Source organism: Danio aesculapii, chromosome 5 (genome assembly GCF_903798145.1).
Source record: "Danio aesculapii chromosome 5, fDanAes4.1, whole genome shotgun sequence".
In the NCBI taxonomy this organism is placed as follows: domain Eukaryota; kingdom Metazoa; phylum Chordata; class Actinopteri; order Cypriniformes; family Danionidae; genus Danio; species Danio aesculapii.
This window is the reverse complement of record NC_079439.1, coordinates 34542817-34563308: the sequence shown is the minus strand read 5'-3', so window position 1 is coordinate 34563308 and position 20492 is coordinate 34542817. Positions and strand designations below refer to the sequence as shown.

General features: G+C 34.8%; 2 protein-coding genes across 4 annotated transcripts; both read left to right on the top strand.

The window, feature by feature from the left end:
• The first annotated feature begins 21 nt into the window (after nt 1–21).
• surf6 (surfeit 6) lies at nt 22–5426 on the top strand. The gene is made up of 5 exons (XM_056456949.1): nt 22–240; nt 423–521; nt 2485–2688; nt 2787–2866; nt 4573–5426. The coding sequence occupies exons 2-5, from the start codon at nt 428–430 to the stop codon at nt 5281–5283; spliced, it is 1089 nt and encodes a 362-aa protein (XP_056312924.1). The 5' UTR covers nt 22–240; nt 423–427; the 3' UTR covers nt 5284–5426.
• Nucleotides 5427–5540: 114 nt separating this feature from the next.
• On the top strand, nt 5541–15947 carry kyat1 (kynurenine aminotransferase 1). Of its 3 annotated transcripts, none has more exons than XM_056458034.1 (14): nt 5541–5681; nt 5883–5987; nt 6093–6151; nt 9417–9564; nt 9666–9815; nt 9923–10009; nt 10094–10219; nt 12284–12404; nt 12482–12558; nt 12647–12736; nt 12819–13005; nt 13627–13703; nt 13804–13890; nt 15093–15947. In XM_056458034.1, the coding sequence occupies exons 2-14, from the start codon at nt 5916–5918 to the stop codon at nt 15150–15152; spliced, it is 1341 nt and encodes a 446-aa protein (XP_056314009.1). In that variant the 5' UTR covers nt 5541–5681; nt 5883–5915; the 3' UTR covers nt 15153–15947. The 3 variants fall into 3 exon arrangements, with proteins under 3 accessions (XP_056314009.1, XP_056314008.1, XP_056314010.1); XM_056458033.1 differs by having other exon boundaries at nt 5880–5987; XM_056458035.1 differs by lacking the exons at nt 5883–5987; nt 6093–6151 and having other exon boundaries at nt 5542–5681.
• The last annotated feature ends 4545 nt before the right edge of the window (nt 15948–20492 follow it).

Below are 20492 nucleotides of genomic sequence, written 5' to 3'. Positions count from 1 at the left end.
CGGAGACATCCTGCACATGCGCAAGATCGTACACACGTGGGGCATGGTCCTGAATTCATACATGTCATAATTATTAGGGTTTTATAGTTAGTGCGTGTTGTTGTCTGATTCGCTTTGTGATTTCCAAGGAGGTAAAATGTTTTTATATCTTTTTTCACCATCCGACTGATGAATCACTGAAATCACATCATTTAAGTTGTGCGGTGAACTTTCCACAGACATTTTCAAGGATTGAGCGAGGTAAACGATTCACCATGTATTTACTCCAGTAATTGACGTATTTGTTATTGTTATCTTAAAATACTGCATGCATTTTATAGCATTCTGAAAGCTATATCGTGTGTAATGTGTTGCTGTCAGCTCTTCGGTAATTCAAGGTTGTATGTTTACACATCTATTATATTGTTAACTTTTTGTTACAGGAAACATGGCCAGCCTTGCTGCCAAGTATGATTACCTGGAGAAGTTAACACGTAAAGTATGTGTGTCTCACAAACAGGAGCCAAAGAAGAGAGCCTATGGTAAAGTTTTGCATTGTTAATATTAAATTGACACTTTCATAATGTTATAAATGTTCAAAAGTAACAACCCAGGGTTTTTTCAATCAGTGTTTCATTAAGTGCTCTATAGAGGGTTAATATGGCTGGCCGATATGACCAAAATCTCATATCACAATATAAGCATGCCCGTAGCCAGCCTGTTAAAAGGAGTGAATCTTTTTTTTCTCAAAAAGTGTACATTTTTGCAATATTCGCCTCATTTTCTATTTAACCACAAAGTTAAGTTTTTACGGTATTAATACTGCATTTTAGTGACATGTTAAGCACTATTTTTTTGTGATTTAGATTGTCGGGTGGTCAAAATCACACTTTTTGATGTACCAAAAACATTTCCTAAAGATTTAGAATAAAGGAATATGGAAAAAAAGTATTTACATGTTAGGGTTGTCACGATACTATACCAGCTGAAGTATCATGATAACAAGTAGTATCGCAATATATATATACTTGTCTAATAATACTTATGTTATATTAGTCATATTATATTATTCTACTTGTCTTTTTTATTCTTGTTTAGGTAAAGCACTTTGAATTGCCACTGTGTATGAAATGTGCTATATAAGTAAACTTGCCTTGCCTTGCAATAATGTGTTAATTCATAACTCAAATCTACAAAATAAAGCAAATTGTCAGAAATACTATATTTTATGTCATAATACTTAATTTCAATTCCCTTATTATTAAAAACGTATAATTTGTGCAGACATTCTCTACTTTTTGTGTATACTATGACTCTTTTGTTGTTATTGCAAAAATAATAATAATAATAAAACAAGTAAATCATTGATCACGCCATATAATCTGTCATGACTGCAGCAAACTAAGACTCGTGTGCAGACAGTTAAAATGAAAGTAAAATAAAGTGGCTTATTGATTATTTGCTGGATGACGATACTACGGTTTACAAACTACAGAGGCACCGCCAGTATTTTGGAGCCATAGTATCGTGGTTCTGCCGAAGTACCGGTAAACCGTGCAACCCTATTATACATATTATTTTTATTATATGTCATTAAGAAAAAAAGGAATCTGTTTAAGTTTTAAATTAAAAACTGCCTATTAGGCTAAGTAGCCTATTATCGTTTATTAAGCAAATAACAAACTGGCCAGCACATTCAACTTTCTTCAGTCAGAATTTGGCCACTTGAATAACAAAAAACATATAAATCATCGTCATAATAATGTAGAGCTTCCTGATTTTTCTAGCTTATCTTGAAAAAAGTACATTTGAAAGTTCATGGATGACAACAATAGCCTTATTAGTATTAAAATAAACTTTCATATACTTCAAAATGTACTTTTGGTGCTTCACACCTTTTTTTTGATATTTTTATCTTTCAAGAATAAGGTGCAAGATTTAGAATAAAAGTTACTTGTAAAATGTTTTCTGTATTTAAAAACAATACAGTAGGTCAATAGTGAAAGATGACATTACTCATGTCAAGTTCTTCTCTGTCTTAAAGCCTTCTTGGATGAGATATTTTCACAATTTAGGATGGTATAGCAGTCAAAATAGGGCAAATGAGCTGGGTGACCCCCCCCCCCCTGGCTATGGGCCTGATAGGTCATCTCATATCTAGTACCTTATCTGTAAATTCAGTCAGTTAAATATTTTGAGCACATGGAAAAGACAGTTTTTACATTTTAAAATATATACTCAAAAGCTAATGATTGAATGCCTAACATGAATTATTGCTCAATTAAATAGCAAATGTAAACACTGTGCTTTCAATTTTACTACTTTCTTGCCATGCTGTAATTCATGGTTCTGCCTGGGAGTTAAGATTGTGTTCATCTAAATAATAAAGAAGTATTACCATAAACAATGTATTCTGTGACACCACAAAATAAGATACAATGCCTATTTATGTAGTCATATAGCACAGCACTAATGGTTAATAGAATTTTATGTAATCCCCTTTAGTTCCATTTCGAGGACGTGGAAATGATGCAAACGAAGCCGCTCCTTCAAAGAAGAAAAAGAAGAACAAGCAAAAGCAAGTAAAAGGAGATAACACGAATGCAAACAAAAATAAACCGGTGCCTAAGAGCACTCCGTCTGCAACACCTCCAGCTCAAAGGAAACCTGTTCGGAATGGGACTTCATTAACACAAAGCAAGCCTGGGGGTAAAAAGTAGTTTTGTATAGAGAGAGAGTATTAATTCATTCATAATGCTTCATTCTGTTTATGAGTATATGTGTTATAATTGATTCATCCCTGTTAGGTGGAGCATCAAAGGACTTTAATGCTGTCGACATTCTTCGCCAGAGGCTTCACCAGAAGATCGAGGAGTCTCGTGGACAGGTAAATGCGTCTTTTGAGCTAAAGATTGAAAGTGACTGGAAATGTTTGTCACCCGGGAGAAGATATTATGCTTTATGTTTCACATGCAGTACTGTTTTATATTCAGTGGATCATCAAAACAATTCTGTGGGTGAGGAAAATTGTTTATAAAAGTGCATTTTTGAGTTCTGCAGCAAAAACAACATTAGATTTATAAAAAAGATTAAATGATTAATAGAATTAAAGGGACATTCATTCACACAAACTCACTTTAACTAAAAGCAAAGATGCTCCAAACTCTTGACGAAATGCACGTGTTTGAAGATTATGCTAATATTGTCAGTGTAATCTGCTAAAGAAATATTGTGTCATGCACATGTGTCATCCATGTTCAGTTAGTGGTGGACTAAACCGCTGTTGGTTTGAAGGTGCATAGTGTTATTTTCAAAGTGACATTGCAAATTACTGGCCTGGACTGTGTAATACTGCAACACGTCTTGGCACAATTCGGATCGGCATGACTTTTATTTTCTTGGTTTCCTTTTCCTTTGCAGATTAGTAATGTTTTAAATTGTGTGGAATTATAGATGTTTTGTTATAGTTGCGCTGCCTCTACTACCACAAAATCCTTAATGTTTGCCGCATTCTCATGCTGGCATCACTCCATTTTAGGTTGTGTGTGATGGTCATTTAAAATTCTCCTATGGTGGCTGCTGCTTACTATTATTTAAATCTAGCTGGTTTGGATTGTCATGATGATCGTTCACTGATGCTGATAGTGATGTTCTCTCTGGCTAACCAATAGCTGTTTCCATCAACCTATTCTTATGCACATTTTGGATATGCGCATAAAAAGGATTGATGGAAACGGCAAGATGCACATAAAATTTGAAAATGTGCATAAAAACACATATGCGCATAACTGAGTAGGATAATCTTTTTATTCGATATGAAAAGATGCGCATAAGCTACGGTGGAAACACTTTTACTGAACAAATTCCAGAATGCGCATTAAAAAAGTCACGTGTTTTTGCTATAAGAGATCATGTGATGATAAAAATATGTGTAAAGGGACAAACCAGCAGGCTGAGATGAAATGTTGCTTTGGTCATTCTAAAACGGCTTAACTGTTTCAATATTAGTGTTATTATATTATTAATTACCTCCAGAACTGTCAAGAGCATCTGTGCTCCGCGTCTCACACCTTCAAACGCCACTACGTGTCCAGTGCGTGTCAGGATTATCTTCTGAGGTGCAAGTAATTTATTAAATGAAGAAAAGATTCACGCAGCTTCTCCTACATCAGTAAATTTTGTTTTTAATGTTGGTATTTGGCGCCAGTTAATCAGGAAGTGGTGGATTTGTTCTCTTTGACTCGTTGGATGGAAACGCTGCTTTATATTCGCACATCTTTTATGCGATATTCCAGTTTTGCTCATTAAGTTAATTCGCATTTTTGTATGGAAACATAGCTAGTGATTTGCAGTCACATTTTAGTATCTGTATGTCTTGCCTGTAAAACCAACCCAGGAGGTACTAAAAAATATCCAGTATTAAGCAGCACTGTACTCCAAATAAGTGACACTAGTAAACCAGGGTAATTTTTACACCACTGTGTTCTTTTTAAAAACAAATGAAAAGTACTCGTACTCTAAGAAATGTATTAAATGCCTTCTTTAGATTTGAAGCAAAACATTTTGAAGTCAATTATATGAATGTTTTTCCAGGGCACTCCGAAAGATCCCTCCTCTGATGAGGTCCGGATGAAACGGGAGAAAAGAAAACAAGAAAGGGAAAGGCGGAAGAGGAAAAGAAAGGAGTTTCGATTGAAAAAGTTAGCAGATGCTGCAGGTCTGCAGATAATAGATGCCAAAGAAATAAAGACTGAACCAGAAGACAACTCTACTGCTACATCGAGCGTGCCAGCCAAAAAGGAGCAGAGCTTCATAGTCTTCAACAAGATGGAGGTTGGAGAAGATTATGTGGACAAAGGAACCAAGCTGATGGAGAAGAAGAAAAGGAAGGTGAAAGGAACGCTGACTCCCCTCACCGGCAAGAACTACAAGCAGCTTTTAACACGCATCGAGGCAAGGAAAACTCATCTGGAGCAGCTTAGAGAGAAGGATGAAGGCAAAGCAAAAAAAGAGGAGGAGAAGATGAGGTGGACCAATGTTCTCTACAAAGCTGAAGGCATGAAGATCAAAGACAATGAGGTACTTCTGCACGCGTCACTGAAGAAGAAAGAAAAAATGAAAGCTCAGAGGAAGAAGAAGTGGGCAAAGAGGAGTGAGCAAGTCGTGGAGAAAATGCAGAAGAGACAGGACAAGCGCAAACGTAATATTAAAAGGCGCGCTGATGCCAAGATTGAGAAGCGCAAACAGAAGGCAAGGAAAAAGGGTCGCGTGCTGCCTGGAGATGTCAAGAAGTCTGGCTTATAGACAGAATAAAATGTATGAGAACAAGTATTTTGTCATGCGTTTAAGCAAAAAAAAAAAAACATGGAATTTGTATTATAAATAAATACATGACTTTTTGTGTTGCCTCTTTTAAGATAACTTTATAAAGAGCGTTTTTATGTCTATATTCTGTGTTTTCATTATTTATCAAAACCAAAGGTCGTAGATATTTATCTAGATTTACGAAAATGATACATGTATGTCATTAGCCCCGCCCATAGCGGAAGTAGTTGTACAGACTGGAGTCCGACTGGAGGAGGAGCTCTGCTCGCACATTCATTGGCTCAGACTGGGGAAAACACTGGAGAAGTAAATATGAAGGCTTTAACAGCGGAAGAAAATAAATAAACGAGGCTTGCAGCAAAACAAAGTTTCCTGCGGTAGGTTATAGATTATAGGAAGAAATTGACGCTAATCACAATATCGTTAGCTTGTTTTGTCTTTTGAATTCCAAGGACAGCACTTCTGTCATGTCACTGATTTACTGACTGCACGGCATTTAAAGGTTTACAGTTCAAGCGCTGGAGATGTGACTGAAGTTTCCTACTAACTTGTGTGTTACTGATTTACGACTTTAGCAGAAAAACTGCTGTAAAGTATCTTGAAATCCTGTAATGTGGAGAAGAGTGGCGGTGTATGGACCTTCGCTCTCAGTCAGATCAGTAATCGCAGGCTTTCATGATAAGGTAGGCAGTTCACTCCAGCTCTACTTTTATATACATTATCGTGGTTCTGTCGCGTAATTTGACATTTTTTGTTATCAAATGCTTTTTTTTTGTTTGATTACGCAGGGCATTATGTCTCGTAGGTTGCACGCGAGAAGACTTGAAGGGATTGACAAAAATATATGGTAATGAAGTTTCTTAGCCTGTTAATAATGGTGTGTAGACTACAGGCATTTAGTGCTGTAACGTTATATCCGGGTTATTATACGGAAATAAAAACTAAAAAATAAATACAATGAAATACATTTAAAAAGTATTCATAGTATAGGATTCAATTTTCAATTAATAGTATTCAAATTTCCTTAAGAATTAGTGATGCTCCGATTGATCGGCCGCCGATCACGATCGGCCGATATTGGCTAAAAATAGCTTGATCGGCTAACCCCAAAAGCGCCGATCAAAAAAGCCGATCACTTGACGTAAATTGCTCGCATGACTTTGTCACACGTGCATGCACGGCGCACGGATAAACAACAGCAGAACAGAGCGGAGCTTACCAGTGGCAAAATGAGTTACCCTGTCTTTTTCAAAGTGTCAAATAAAGATGTAAAGTTAGACGTTTGCAATGTATGTCGTGATAAAATCCCTCGAGGTGGAAGCAAGCAACGGCATTTTAACACCACTAACATGATTGGGCATCTTAGATCCCGCCATACAACTGAATATGCTGAGTATGAGAAGTATGATTAAACAACGTAAACCATACATCAGGGATAATACGGGGTGGAAAGACATCGCGTTCAGAATCATGGCATTCATTTGCCGCGACGAACAACCTGTGATGGAGGGCAGACGCCTGTCCAATGTCCCTGCTAAGCTTAACAGCACACTTTATTGACTCAAACTTCGAAAGACACATTGTGCTACACTGTCAGGATTTCACAGGGTCACATTCTGCGGAGGCTTTGATGAACGCATTTAGCTGCATGTTTCAGTCACGGGGATCCAAAGAGAAAAAAAAATCCACGCAATTGTAACAGACAACGCCAATATCACGCAGAAACAATGCGAGACGCAGATTTCCCTGCCTGGCCTGTCGTGTGTGTGTGTGGCACACACCCTCCAGCTTGCTGTGCATGTATGGCAAGCCGTTTTGACATTTAATCTATAACTAGGATCTATTTTCATTTTACGTGTGCTTATTTTTAGATACTAGTATCTTTTCCATAAAGTACTAGTACTTATTCATTAGATACTAGTGCTTATTCATTAGTGCCTATTCTTTAGATACTAGTGCTTTTAAAAATATACTAGTGCTTACTCATTAGACACTAGCTCATTTTATTAGACACTAGTTCATCTAGTTGTTCCTCCTTGTTTCTCTGCCTTGTTATTTAGAAAGGAAGGCATTGGCTTACAGTAGCTTACTACATTATTATTATTTTTTTTTTATCTGATGTAGTTGGCTCCTGGTTCATAATAATATTAGAAAAACACACTTGCCATAGTTTTATCCTTGGTGGCAGTAGCCAGTTTTGGTGTAGCTTTACATTTTGCTGCCAATTATAAAATGTAATCAGTGTATTAAGAGGCTACATCCTATTAAGCTGATCTGATGTGTGTTGGTCTGCCTGACCCCTCTTTGTTTGGAATAATTTTAAGTTACTCTGCCTTATTTGGAAAAAATGGCCTACAGTAGCCTTAAGTTCTCATTTTCTAAAATAAACACTTGGTGGACAAGTTCTTGACTGTAGCCTATTTCTACTGTTTTTTTTTTCTTTCAATATAGTTAATTTAGAGTTAGTTTCATTTCTACAAATGGTGCAAACTCTGCTAAAATCTAGATAAAAGATTCCCATTCACCTGCCATTATGTGATCGGCAATCGGCAGATCATGATTTTGGTGATCGGTAATCGGTGATCAGGCCCAAAAATGCTGATCGGAGCATCTCTATTAAGAATAGTTCATTACAACGCAGAAAACAAATAACGTTAACGCAAATTAACATAAGATTATTATGTTCTATAAAAACACGTTCCTGGAGGACCACCTAACCAAACACACCTGATTCAGATCATCAGCTCATTAGCAGAGACTGAAAGACCTGTAATGGGTGTAATAGACAAAGAAAATATCCAAAGCATGCAGTGCTGGTGGTCCTCCAGGAACGTGGTTGAGAAACATTTAAAATAAATGCTGATATCTGGAATCAAACTGCCATGAAATGTTAAATGTATTTTTACCACACACACACACACACACACACACACACACACACACACGCACACACACACACACACACACACACACACACACACACACAAAAACCAATAACCCCTTATTTAATTTTTAAACAACAATAATAATTTATGACAACAGAACAAGAGCTCAGAAGGTTTGTTTAACAGTCAAGTCTAAAGTAATGAATTTGAAAATTTAGCTTTCCATCACAGGATTAAATCACATTTTAAAACATTTTAACACAACGACCAAAAAAAAAAATAATTATATTCCACAATATATTATTGTCATTTGGATCATCTATTAGATGCCTACCACAGAAATAAATATAGTCCTCCATATTAGGGCTGCTCGATATTGTAAAAATCTGATATTGTGATATTTTATTTTTCTGCGATTTAAATATGGCAATATGAATACAGTTTCACCAGGTGGTTTGAATAGCTCTATTTCAGAACAGTATTCAGGTACAAAAGTTGAATAATGACAATGCCAAACATGCTCTTCGTACTTTGCTTTGTCTTGTTTCGACTCCAAATATCTAAGAATTCTTAAGTCAAGTAAAAATTTGTTTTCACCTAGTTTTTTTTCTTAAAACAAACAAAGTTATCACCAATGGGATAAGTGAAATAATCTTGCTTTTGCCTTTTAATGTAGATATTTAGATAGAAACGAGAAAAATTATAAGAAAACTATAATAAATAGTATAAATTCTGTATGAATAATTAAATACAATAAATCTTTGTTGGACCTAAACAACATTTTTTTTGTGCCCAAATGTTCTAAACTCTCTTGAAATGCTCAGTCACAGTTCTTAAAAACACATGCAAATTATAAACCTTCACTCTATTATGACTAAACTTAGCAGTGACTCTATAAACCACATGTGTTCTGTAGCTCAGTTTTAATTCAGACTCAACATTTTGATCTTTTGATCAACATCTTGTGATGTGACTATTGCAGATGCGCACATTGCAATACATTGATGCTGAAACAATATATTGTGCAGCCCTACTCCCTATTTGAAAATCAGTTGTGTATAAAGTCTGTTGAGTGGTGCTCAAGATGGCGCCAGTTAGCTATTCTTATTTTGCACAAAGATTTGTGTAACACTGTGATTAATTGCAGTAAAGATTGATGTGTAAAGTTAACCTGCACATTGTTCCTTATTGTGAATATTTTGTGATATTTATGCATGTCTTCGGCAGGGTGGAGTTCACTCAGCTGGCTGCTGACTATAAGGCTGTGAACTTGGGCCAAGGCTTTCCTGATTTCTCTCCTCCCAGTTTCATTCAGGAGGCCTTCTGCAATGCACTGACTGGAGGTTTCCGCATGCACCAGTACACACGTGCATTTGTAAGAGATTAGAAGTGTTTTTTTCAATTCACAAAGATTCATCAACCACTACGATATTAGTAAAGTTTTATTAAGTAACATTGCAACATGGGGTCATACAGGGCCACCCAAACCTAGTGAAGATCCTGGCTAAGTTCTTCAGTAGGATTGTTGGTCGGGAAATAGATCCAATGGAGGATATCTTAGTTTCTGTTGGAGCATATCAAGCACTTTTCTGCACCTTCCAGGCTCTCATTGATGAGGGCGATGAGGTAACTTTAGTATTATTAAGGCGGCATTCATATTCATAAAAACAGTCTGAATACATTATTAGTTGTACAGTGGTATCAGAATACCCCATTTACGTTTTTCTGTGCAGGTGATTATTGTGGAGCCATTCTTTGACTGCTATCAGCCAATGGTTATGATGGCAGGAGGAACGCCTGTGTATGTGCCTCTTAAACCAGTACGTTCAAATATCAAATGATTTGTTTGCTTGAGATGAGAATAAAGTGTTTAATAAGAATAATGCTTTGCTGTGTGTTGACAGAGGGAAGGCTGCGGTCCTGCTCTGTCCAGTGCTGACTGGGTTTTGTCTCCTGAAGAGTTAGCCAGTAAATTTACTTCTCGAACCAAAGCCATTGTTATTAATACTCCTAATAATCCTCTTGGCAAGGTGAGTCAGTCACCGACAACTTGAGGACAATTTTACATTCACATTTTCATTCTTATATCAACTCCTTTTTTGAGTGCACATTGCGAATAATAATCAGTCAAGAAATGATTAATTTCATAAATAGTGATATCTCACCCTAATATCAAAAGTAAGAAATAAAAAATAACATTTAGCAAAGAAATTAAACCTTTTAAAAAAAGTCAAATTTAGATGTGCATGCATGTTGTAATATCTAAATGTTCAATAGCATATTGTGGAAAATATAAAATAAAAGCAAATTTGTTTCTGGACATAAAGGTGTTACAGAACAGGGTTTTTTATTACATGTGATCATTATATATTTAATGTATATCCAAACTATTATTTTAGAGTGCCTTTTCAAACTAATACTGCATTTATTTAGTTCTAAAATACAATAGAAAATTATTATTTAAACCTCTTGCTATTTTGGGTTTTCCGCCTGGATTTTGCCTACCCAAATTTAAAAGCTTCAGAAATCCACATGCAGAGGTGTAAATGCAAAAGTTTGGTATCATTTTAAAGAAACCCCTTTGAATGTTCATAAAACACTGTTGAAAGTGATTACAATAATTGTATATGTTGTCTGTGTTATAATAATAAAACTACCTGGTGGTGCAAATATTGGTGACTTAAAAAGCGGAGACAAAGGTGGTGGAGTCGAGAGCCCCACGTCGGCCTTCGACGGCGTAGACTTTCCCATCTCTACGCCACCTGCCTCCAACGGATCAGGCAGTATTCGCAGCAAAACCAATTCTTTATAAAGCACATCTTTTTAATTCTTTATTTGAACCCTTATGCGGCACCACAATTTTAAAGAACTCTGCAATTTTAAATAAGTCATCCTTACGGCAGCGATCAAACTGTTCCGTGCCCGGAGAAAGTGCGAAGGCAGTCAAATCAAAATCCATATTAACACTATTCGCTACTCCTTCCCACACCAAAAAGAAAGCAGCCAAACAAAGAATAAATTGAAATGACTTACCCACTGCACGTCCACAAGAAGGATTCAAAATAAACGTTTTGCTGTACAAAAACAAATGACGAGCCCCCACTTTATGTTACGACCCTGGTCTAGGGTCAAGTCCGCAACATAAAAAAACACCCGACAAATAAAATTAACTTTTAATGACCCCTTTGTGTAGGGTCTCTTTATTTGTCTTTTTTTTTTTTTTCTTGTAAAATCAAATTTGAAAGTGTAACTTGTAGGTTCTGTGTGGTGTAGGTTGCTGTAATTAATTTTGGTGGTTCCTGCACATGTCAGTAATCATAGGAAAAAAGCTAAATGTCTCAATCATAATCTATTCAAAAGTTATTCTATTCCAACTGATGAGAGAACTGAACAACTTCTGGGGGTATTGGGCCAGCATGGACCTTTAAAATTTAAAGAATGCGGAAGTAAACAACATCACAGCGTTCACGAGGTTAAACAATAATTACTGTTTGAAATGGCTGTGTCTTTTCCAGCTTCATTACTCCAGTCTTCAGTGGCAGATAATCCTTCAGAAAGCATTATAATGTGCGATTTGTAGAAGAAACATTGTTAATAAACCTTTCATAGCCATGATACATTTTCTATGAGTCATTTATCATACAAGTTCAGAATACCTTTGGTTTTGCTGCTCTTTAACTTGCTGAATGCAATTGCATTATTTAATTTTAAAGCAGTAATCCACTGTTTACTCACACTCAAGTGGTTTTAAACTTTTATGAAGTTCTTTTTTTATTCAACTGAACACAAAGAAGATATTCTGAAGAATGTTGTAAAGCAGCAGCCATTGATATCCATAGTAGGAACAAAAATACTTTGGAAGTCAATGGCTGTGGATTTTTAATATTCTTCATTACATCTTTTTTTCAGGTTTGAAATAAATGGAAGGAGAGTAAATAGTGACAGAATTTCAATTTTTGGGTTAAATATTCAGTTAAATTTTTTTAATCTAACAGACCCAATATTTAAACGCTAATATAATTGATATCTCTCATTTTGATCACCGAGTTGCAACTGCAATTAAGCTGACATGTCAAGTATGTTTTTTTGTGCAGGTCTATCAGTGGGAGGAACTTCAGGTTATTGCGGACTTGTGCATTAAACATGATGTCATCTGCATCAGTGATGAGGTGTACGAGTGGCTCACATATGATGGAGCAAAGCATGTAAAGATCGGTAAAAGAAGAACTCTGCAAGTAACTCAGATGACAATTTTATGGACTTTTAAATGAGCACAACTTTTCTTTTTCCAGCCAGTCTCCCAGGTATGTGGGAACGCACTGTCACCATTGGCAGTGCAGGAAAGACCTTCAGTGCCACAGGATGGAAGGTGAGCTGGTCACAATCAACAGGGTTTGTTTCTTCACTAATTTTTTTGCCTGTGTTGATCAGATCGTCTTTGACTCATTTGAATGTAGGTGGGTTGGGCAATAGGATCAGGGCATATCATGAAGCACTTAAAAACCGTCCATCAGAACTCGGTGTATCACTGTGCCACAGCTGCCCAGGTAAGTGCTCATTTGTTTTAAGGGTAATATTTGTGTAGTTTTTTTCTTTTATTTTCAGTCATTGTCTGTTATTAATCTTCAGGAAGCCGTAGCAGTAGGTTTTCAGCGAGAATATGATGCATTTGGGACAGAGGACAGCTATTTTCACCAGTTACCTATCACTCTTCATGAAAAGAGAAAAAGACTGGCAGATTGTCTGAAGAGCGTTGGTCTGAAACCCATTCTGCCCCAGGGAGGATACTTCATGATTGCAGATATCTCCAATATTAGTAAGTGATAACAAAAACATTGTCAAGTAAAGAATTAAAGGGATAGTTTACCCTACAATGAAAACTCACACTCTAGGGGTTCTTAACGTTTATGAGTTTCATCTTCAGAAGAAAGAAACTCAAGATATTCTGAAGAATGTTGGAAAAACCATCAGCCATAGACATCCATAGTAGGAACAAAAATACTATGGAAGTCAATGACTGTTTTTCTTATATTCATCAGTAAATCAAATGGATTTGTAACAAGTGTAGGGTGAGTAAATGATCATTTTTAGGTGAACTATGACTTTAAAGCAGGGATGTCTGTTTCTTTAAGGATTATATGAATATTCATTTTATATCTGAGTTTTCCTGAACTGTCTTTCTGTTCGAAACATGACCTGATTGGGTTTGTTTGAATTTGATTGTTGTTGTTTACCATGTTTCCCTATTAATTAATGTTGAAGAGATTACATATAATAAGCATCCATTATAGAACATTGCTACAATGTCTATGTTATGCATTATGTTAAATTTCCGTTATTTTGGTTAGTGTGATAATATGAGAAATATGAAACATACAGTGTTTTTATTTTTTTATTTGACTTTTAAATATTAATATATAAATGATTTTCTTTTAAGATGTTGACCTTAATGACCCTAGTACTAAGGACGAACCATACGACTACAGATTTGTGAAATGGCTCGTTAAAGAGAAGGTAAGTGGTTGGGTTCTAAAATCCACGTGGGACATCTATAAGCAAAACACGTCTAATGAATAATGATAAATAAATATTATTGTCGTTCACTTCTGAATAGGGACTGGCCACCATCCCGGTCTCTGCTTTCTACAGTCCAGAACACAGAGACCAATTCCAGAAATACATCAGATTCTGCTTCGTTAAGGTATTATCCTCACATAATATGATGCTGAACATGACATGATCAAAAATAGCCGTTTCAAACAGGTTTCACATAATGGCTTAATTTTGTGAAGTGTCAGTCTTTATTATAATATCAACCTCAAATATACAGTATAGCTATTTAATGGGTATACCTGGTTATATTTTTATACTTAAATTATTTTTATATTTATATTATATTTTAAGTTTTGAGATGGGAGTAACAATTTATATTATATTTTTATGTTTTGAGATGGTTAGTAACAATAATTATTATAATTAGTCTATTAAACCTTTAGTTTTGTTCAATGCTTTTATAAACAGCTTGTTAAAATGTTGGTCTTATATTTGAGATGTGTAATATAGTTAAATATATGTACAGCGTGGGCCATTTATATGGATACATCCTAATAAAATGGGAATGGTTGGTGATATTAATGTCCTGTTTGTGGCACATTATTATATGTGAGGGGGCAAACTTTTCAAGATGGGTGGTGACCATGGTGGCCATTTTGAAGTCGCCATCTTGGATCCAACTTTTGTTTTTTTAATAGGAAGAGGGTCATGTGACACATCAAACTTATTGGGAATTTCACAAGAAAAACAATGGTGTGCTTGGTTTTAACGTAACTTTATTCTTTCATGAGCCCCCTCAAATATACTAATGTGCCACAAACAGGACGTTAATATCACCAACCATTCCCATTTTATGAAGGTGTATCCATATAAATGGCCCACCCTGTGTATATACAGTATATAACTCAGTGTTGAAGGTAATGAGTTAATTAAATACCTCATTACTTCAAATTAAATGGAGTAAGTTCACAGTACTTATATAGATTAGGTTTTTTTAACTCAAATGGTTTGTTGCAATTGGTTTACTCAAACGGTTTGAGTTGCCTTAACTTTATGCGTTTTACAGTTTTTCAGTTGGTTTGAGTTCTCTTCATTTATTAGGTTTTACTGTGCTCAAATTGCTCTGTTTACTCAAATGGATTAGGTTCACAGTACTCATTAGGATTAGTTTTTAAATTTAAATTGTTTGTTGCAATCGGTTTTCTCAAACAGTTTGTTACCTTAACTTTTTGGGTTTTACAGTGTGTATATATGTGTATATAGTGTTGTTATTTTAATAACAATCATCATCAATTTATTATGTTAAAAGTTAATACTTAATATCTTTACATTTTCTGTCAACATTAATAGGAGGACTCAACCCTGCAAGCAGCAGAGAACATCCTGAGACAGTGGAGTGAAAACAAATGAAAAAATCCTGTCAGCTTAAAACTGCACAGACAGTTTGGGATATGAATAGTTATTAAAAAGAAACGGGTTTGTTGGTATTATTAGACTTCAGGTTGAATATGCTTGCAGGATTAGCAGATGGTGTAAAAACTTTGAAGGCATTTTTGAGCAAAACATTTGAATCTATTTTCTAATTCTATGAATCATTGCTGCCATGAAAACAATCATTACATAATTTTCTTCTCAAAAACAAATCGTATGGGTGGAATTTCTTTCAGTCTTTTAATCATTATTGTCCTTTGGTTGTAACGTTCTTGATTTTTTTTTTTTTTTTTGTCATCATGTAGCCACATATTTTCTTACATTTGTTCCCTGCTTGGATTATACTTTAATCTTACTATACTTCATAATGTCTGTTATGACCCTCTGGCTCCACTCCAAGTTAGAAATTACACATTAATATATTTCACTTAATGTTAAACACAGTGTATTATGTTCAGCCACTTTCATCATAAGGTCCTGCAAACTACCTCATACTTTTCCAAGTAAATCGAAAAACATGAATCTGTACTTTCTCATTTCTGCAGAAGAAAGCAGTTATGAGTCATTGAGTCACACACTGGTTTGTTTTAAATACAGAACATGCATCGCCAATTTAAGCATGGGAATAAAACGAATGTGAATGAACTCTCTATGGTAAATTGTCATATTTGTTGGATGCTGTTAGAAAATAAAAAGTAACATCCTTTATTATGACATGTGTCTGGAAACTGTGTGTGTTTTCAGGAATATTGGCAATAAAAATGTCACAAGGAATAGTGCGGGTTACTTTTTTGTATTTAAAATCCTCTCCTTGATTTGTACACACAGCTGTTCAAATTGGTAGGATTTTTTTGAAAGGTTTTGAAAAGAAATGTCTTCTGCTCGCTAAGGTTGCATTTGTTTGCAAAACATTATTCCTGTGATTACTCCTGTAATGATTTGATGTTTAAGATACATTTAATGAGCAAGCAAGACATTGTATTGTCTGTAAAACTCATAACTCAATTTGTAAAAATTTTAAAAATGGCATGGCAACAAATGTTTTAGTTACTTTGACTTATTTTAATAAGTTAATCGGGGTTCAACTATTTTTATACAAACTTTAATGTAATATTTTTAGTCAGTTTGATTAATGCAGTTTGAAATGATTAGAAAAGTTAAAGATGCAGTAGGTGATTGTCTTCAGAAACATTTTTTGTTGTGCTGGTTGAAAGTCTCTTCACATACCTATATTGATCAAAGTAAATGATCTAATGTGTTTACATGTATTTTTATATTCTGGGTAAGGCATAAGACAAAAAAAATGTTCATCCAATTAAAATTTGTCGGGCGACAATTCCCATAATTCTTATAAGTAGCCCAAACTGTCTGTCAACAAATGTGGATTTGCACATCTGCGCAGCCGTTCACACAGATCCGCCGTTTGCATATGCGTTGCGTTCACGTGCACACGAGAGACTGCAGTAAAAAGAAATGCTGAATCAAAACTTTTGAAAATCCTGAATCAATATTGGAGTTACTTTTGCACACTGGAGGAAGGATGACACCATGGCTGAAGCATTTCTTTTAGACAGGTAATGTTATGTTTTAAAAGTCTTTTAGTCACGCAAAGCTCATGTAGATTGTGTTGTTTTACGGATGGGTTATCCGCACAGAAGTGTTGTTCAGCCACTGAAATCTTCTGGTGAAGGATTAATGTGATTATTTTCAGTTTCATATAGGATCTTTTACAGCATCAATATATCGATTTTTATTTAGTTTAACAACAAAACAGAAGTAAATGGCGCTATTCCGCCTAGCCTGCTTTACTGAGGTCCAGTTGGTCAACATTGGTTCATTTTTTAACAATGACAAGCTGTGACGCCTCCCTATATTGTTTGCCATGCTTCTTTGAGTATTTGGTCTGAAATAGCAGGTAAGTATGATAATAAGTTGGTAATAAGTGTAATTCTTGCACCCCACTGGCCAACCACTAAGCATACAGTAGTCACTTTAGGATCAAGTGCTTGAGAGAGTGAGGCCAGCGATCCTTGCATGCATGAAATATTTTGCACATTATGACAAGTTTTGCTTGCTAAACTGAAAACTTGCTAAATATAATAGGTTTTTTTGTTTAGGATTGTAGTATTATAAAGTACTATAAAGTTTGTATAAACTATAACTGGCGAATGACATGAACTAGTGTCACTGTCATTAATGTGCACGTTCGTGATTTCAGGAGGCATGGCTTAGAATGTCAAAGATATGCTAATGGATAGCATTTAGGCAGATCACCTACTGCACTTTTAATTTCGTTCAACTATAGCATCAAGAGTGTTTTAAGTTTTTTTAATTCTGACCTTCAGCTAATCTAGAATTCTTAAGTTATGAAGAAAGTTTTACTTCGTGCAACCTTTTTTTATCAATGGAATTTGTGTTAAAATCACACACATTATTGATGTTATTGATTAATGCAATGCATGCACACTGTAAAATTTGTAAAACATCTTTGTTTAATTTAAATAGTGAGTAAAATCATTGCTTTTAAAGCATGAGTAATGAGTAAACCCATTGACAGAATTATAAGTAACTACAGTATGTGCAAAGTTGTAAAAATTAAATCAACTTAACAGTTCCGAGTTACAACGGACCAAGTAACATCAACTTGTTGTTTAAAGCAGTGGTTCTCAAAGTGGGGGTCGCTTGGCTATTAAAATGACCATATTTTATCCATAAAATGCAGAAGATAAAAATAGTTTTTTTAATTTATAATATATTTAATATACATTTAATAGTTACATTAAAAAAATGCCAATAAAAAGCCATCAACCTGTCATTTTTTTTTCCATCGGATTGCGACCCCTGGGGTGATTATGCTTAACATCACAGCAATAGTATTAGTTGCAGCAGATTGATTTTACGGCACAATGTTAAACGTTGAGACCTTTATGGCACTCGCGTACATTAAAAATAAAGGCCATGACTGAACATAGAGGACGATCTCCAAGTGGCTCAAAGTCTCCAAAATTAAACCAAGAATAGTCTTGTGCTATAAACATTGTGCTCACCATTCACACTAAGTGAGGTTAATAATAAATTAAACGAATAATGACTATAAAAAATTATATGGTTGTTAGACTGTTGCACTTTTTTGTGTTGTCAATAAGCTTGTTTATATAGTTCATATGTGTGTGCACCTTTGCGTGCAATGTTTGAATGTATATAACCACCTCCAACGATAGTGGGGATCACAAGTCACTGGACTTGTGATTTTTGGGGGTTGCGAGCTGAAAAGTTTGGGAACCCCTGGTTTAAATGGTATTACTCACTGTAAGTAAAGCTTTTTTGCAGTGCATTTGCTTACCAGCTCTTCGGTTGTAGACTGTTCATGTCATTTCAAGCATCTGATGCAACCTGACAAATCATGATTCTTGATCTTCTAAAGAAAAGTTCTCAATCAGACAAGGTTTGTTATATAATGGTTTTGTTTAAAAAATGCATATGTTTGGCGACGTTCTTGATTAGCAGGGAAAAAACCCTAAGGAAGATTTTGTTTTGTAAATCTGATATGCCCTTGTGCTTGACTGCTTTAGAAGTACAACTTTGCACGCCATGTTCACGATCTTGTTTATCTAACGAAAGAGAGGTACAGCTGCAGTGAAACAAAAAAAGGCAGAACAAGAATCATTTAATTAGTGCAATGTGGTTAACATCTGTATGTGATTAGTAGCACAACGCAGCACTGTGTCCACTTTATCTGCTTCCTATTATTTCAAGTGAAAAAAGGGTTACTTGTACAGTTGACGCATATTTTCCAAGGCTGGGCTCACTCAGATCTTATTTCCATCACTTCTAGAGAATTGTATTGATATTTTTTTTTACTTATTTCATAACTGTATATTTTAAAGTGGTTGAAAGGATAATATTACACAGAGACACATTATAAACCCCAATATAGTACTATGGCAATGTATGCAAATGACAAATATGACAGAAAAGTTCATTTCGTTATATAGGCAACGTATGTCAAATTATTGCAAGACTGTTTGTTGTATATATTTTTTTAACCATTCGAATTACAAATTTTAAAATATGCTCATATATATTAGGTATAATTTAACAATCTTTATAATTTACACTGTATATGTTCATATATACATCAGATTTCTGTATGTTTTAATGTACAGATATGAAATAGAGGTAATAAAATATGTTCTGTGTTCAGGTTTCCATCCAGTCTAAATTTCCAAGTTACCACTACTTCCATTTTCACTAATGAAAAACCTTTTGTCAATTGAAGTCAAGTTTAAATTCCAACTTAAATAATGACCTGTTCTGGTTTCCAGTCCAAATGTAAACTCGTATAAACAGTTTAAAGTGTAAAGAAGATTTTTGTGTACATTAGTGTAAATATGATATATGGGGAGGTACAGGTGACAATATACAATACGTTTTGGTTTCTAAATATGAACTGTGTGTCTGTGTGTGCCTCAGTGTGTGTTTATTCAGCACTGGCATAAACTCCAGCATTCCTCTAATCCTCTCTGGGACAAGTTGTTTGGAGAAGGATGACAAATGAATGAATGTTGCACATGAGAAAACCACGAACTCGGCCCGTTTTCCCAACAGTGACGCAGTAGTTATTGAAAGTGCAATAACACCCAAGTTACACAATCCACTCTAACCTCAGAGGAAGGAGAAGACGATTGATATGAAAATTATCAGACCTGAAGGTTTTGAAACAAAAAATATGTAATTTAATTATGTAAGCCACACATTTTTCGTAAATTGAATAAAGAGATATAATAGTGTGTGTTTGTGTATAATATACAATTGAGAAGTCAGAATTATTAGCCCCCCTGAATTATTAACACATTTCTAAACATAATAGTTTTATTAACTCATTTCTAATAACTGATTTATTTTATCTTTGCCATGATGACAGTAAATAATATTTGTTCTGTAGACTTTCGAAAAAAAAAATAGAGTTTAAATAGAGTTTAAAGGGGTTTTTTAAAAATGAAAAACTGCTTTTGTTCTAGACAAAATAAAACAAATAAAACTTTCCCCAGAAGAAAAACTATTATCATACTCTGAAAATTTCTTTGCTCTGTTAAACATCATCTGGGAAATATTTTAAAAAGAAAAAAAAAATCAAAGGGCGGCTAATAATTCTGTCTTCAACTGTTTGTATGTATGTATATGTAAATATATATGAAAATCCAAATGCAAAAATATGTTTACATGAATTCAGATTATCAAATTTCTTAAAACATTTTTGAATAAAAATGTTTGCCTAATTATTTTCTAAGAACATACATTTATACAAAACTATAAAAG